Genomic DNA, 2,883 nt, shown 5'->3' with positions numbered 1-2,883 from the left:
GCAGAGTCAGTTGTAGAGAGCCAGCTGTCAAATGTGTTGTCTCAGCATGAAGCTGGCACAGAGAGTGTGTTCAGAGAGTGAAGCTAATCGGAAACTGCTGGTTAGATCCACAGATAACACATTAGAGACAGGAGGGATCCAGACCAGGAAACACTCCTTTAAACTTTCATATATTTTAGGGTGCGGACTCAATAAGTTAATATTTCATCGACCAGTTTAGTTACTTACCATTGTGTATGCAGCATTTACATTTGTGGAGTCTAAATAAAATGTTCCAATGGTTGTTTTGCAGCCGTCCCTAAATTGTCTCTTAGTAAATGTAGTGACATTCATCAAGTTTCATTTTCACTGCAGTCAATGCGACCATCTCTTATATTCGTCCAAAATTAAAACAAATAAAGATAAATAAATAAAAAACAGTAAGGTGTCGCTGACAGTTACCTAATACTTTAAAAAAAGATATACCGGTAATATAGGAAAGCCTTTGTAGTATATACTGTATTGCTTTTCTGACACGTGTCTTTGTATGTGTGTTTGAGTGTGTCTGTGTGTGTTTATTGTTAGGGTTGAGAGGGCAGGCAGTAAGTGTGTTTTGCAAGTAGTAAACACTTGTGTGAGTGGAGATGAGATATCTGTGATGACAACCGTTTTTTTAAACAACTGTGCTTTGTTCCTGTACTTTTTTATTTGCCTATTACTTAAACCTACATCCGATAAAGAAAATACAGTAACAGTAAGGAAGTAAAAAGCTAAGATTCACTCACCCACATCCTGATGAGCCCCTGAGCCTCTGAGCAGGAGCTGGTCAGACCGTAACAGTAACAGTTGCTGCAGCCGAGAGGGTTTGGAACCGACAACCCGAACGTATCGGACTTACAGCGTTCACAGTTGTGTCCTTCCACATTTGCCTAAAACAACAAACACAGAGTTGAGGAAAGCTTTTGTGATTTCTTTTGTAAACATTTTCAATTTATTTTAAACATATTAGTGGTAGTGGGGACAACATTTAGAGGAGCTATATTCACTCAACTCATTTTGTGAAACTTGATCCTGTGAACTAAACATAGTCTGAAAATAAACAAAGCTCATTGGACAATAGCCAGTTATGAGAAATTAATTGTTTTTTTTGTATCTTTTGATCAACATCTCTTAAAAGCATCCCACTTTACTGAGGATGTCGGTTGTCCCTTGATTTCTCTGTTGTCTTAGATGAATGAATCCATAGCTTCTTATTACATCAACACATTTTATATAGATTTAATAAAATGTGATGCTTTCTATAGATTTTGTACCCATGCTTTAGGTCAGAAAGCAGATTGAGCTTGGGAAAAGCACTCCTGAAGAGCTTTTGGGATTTAATACCTTGCATAGGGAAACTTCAGGAGGACATAGTAAGATTAAAGTCTGAGCCTAAAACACTCTGCTGGAAAAGTGTCTCTCTAACATCACGTCCACACACCTGTTCATCTTGCCATTAACATTCATTTTGTCCATATTGAAATAATTGGTTGCTATTTTCAATGTTCTGCATCACATATTTGAGATATTAAAATACACGTAAGCAATACCACATAGAGAATGTATTTTTGTTGGTTGCATTATGTTGAAATAACTGTCTCACCACACTGAATTGTTTACATTTTGAGTAAATAAGCTGAGAGCTGTCTGGTCTAAAGTGGGATTGTGGACAGGTCTGTGTATTAAGCCTTCTCTCTCTCCTAAGGAAAAGCTCACAGTGCTGTCAACAAAAAATCATCCAATTAATGTTGAATTCTGTCAAAAAGTCCTGCAGGTTAGTGAGGCAGGACCAGCACCAACAGAGGGGAGTAAAGCTATACTGAAGGTCCTAAAACGTCGACTTTAGTACTTTTTATTATTAGCATTCGTTACAAGAGGTCATTATGTTTGACTAGCAAATCATCGATTTAATCATAAAGTATTTTTTAATTTATAGATTTTTCTCCTGTTAAATACTGAGGAAAATCCTGGGCTCACATATTGAAGAGTGACAATTTTCTTTGTTTTCTTACAGTATATTACATTTATGATCGTATCAAACAGATATTTGAGAGGCTAACATGCGTGAATGCTGTTGGTGTTTTAAATCGGGCCTCAACACTCAGTCAACAATTTGATTTCTTGGATCTTACATTTTCACTCTTTTAGTGATATTTTTTTAAATATGTTATCCATAAGGAAATACATTATATTCTTCCTTAGATGGAGAGACAGAGTGGAAGAGAGACAGACAGACAGACAGACAGACAGACAGAGAGACGGACAGAAGACAGACAGACAGAAAGACAGACAGACAGACAGAGAGAGAGAGAGAGAGAGAGACAGACAGACAGACAGACAGACAGACAGACAGACAGACAGACAGACAGACAGACAGAGAGACGGACAGAAGACAGACAGAGAGAGAGAGAGATAGACAGACAGAGACGGACAGAAGACAGACAGACAGACAGAGAGACAGACAGACAGACAGACAGACAGACAGACAGACAGACAGACAGACAGACAGACAGACAGAAGACGGACAGAAGACAGACAGACAGACAGACAGACAGACGAGACGGACAGAAGACAGACAGAGAGAGAGAGAGACAGACAGACAGACAGACAGACAGACAGACAGACAGAGACGGACAGAAGACAGACAGACAGACAGACAGAGACGGACAGAAGACAGACAGACAGACAGACAGACAGACAGACAGACAGTCTGACAGACAGACAGTAAACTTGAATAACACGTCACAAACAGCAGACAGACAGACAGACAGACAGAGACGGACAGAAGACAGACAGACAGACAGAGACGGACAGAAGACAGACAGACAGAGACGGACAGAAGACAGACAGACAGACAGACAGACA

At 39.4% G+C, this 2,883-nt stretch overlaps 1 protein-coding gene across 1 annotated transcript in view; it reads right to left on the bottom strand.

The window, feature by feature from the left end:
- Positions 1 to 764: 764 nt before the first annotated feature.
- Positions 765 to 2,883, bottom strand: part of LOC104942193 (laminin subunit alpha-2-like) — a gene marked incomplete at its 3' end in the record, with an annotated part of 4,952 nt that continues 2,833 nt past the window's right edge. The window contains exon 3 of the mRNA XM_010767391.1: positions 765 to 908. Coding sequence (XP_010765693.1) covers positions 765 to 908 — 144 coding nt within the window. The remainder of the gene's footprint in view (positions 909 to 2,883) is intronic.

The sequence above is a fragment of the Notothenia coriiceps genome, unplaced genomic scaffold (genome assembly GCF_000735185.1).
Source record: "Notothenia coriiceps isolate Sejong01 unplaced genomic scaffold, NC01 NC01_scaffold00004300, whole genome shotgun sequence".
Taxonomy (NCBI): Eukaryota; Metazoa; Chordata; class Actinopteri; order Perciformes; family Nototheniidae; genus Notothenia; species Notothenia coriiceps.
Note: the sequence above shows the minus strand (reverse complement) of the source record. Positions and strands in the feature narration are given on the sequence as shown.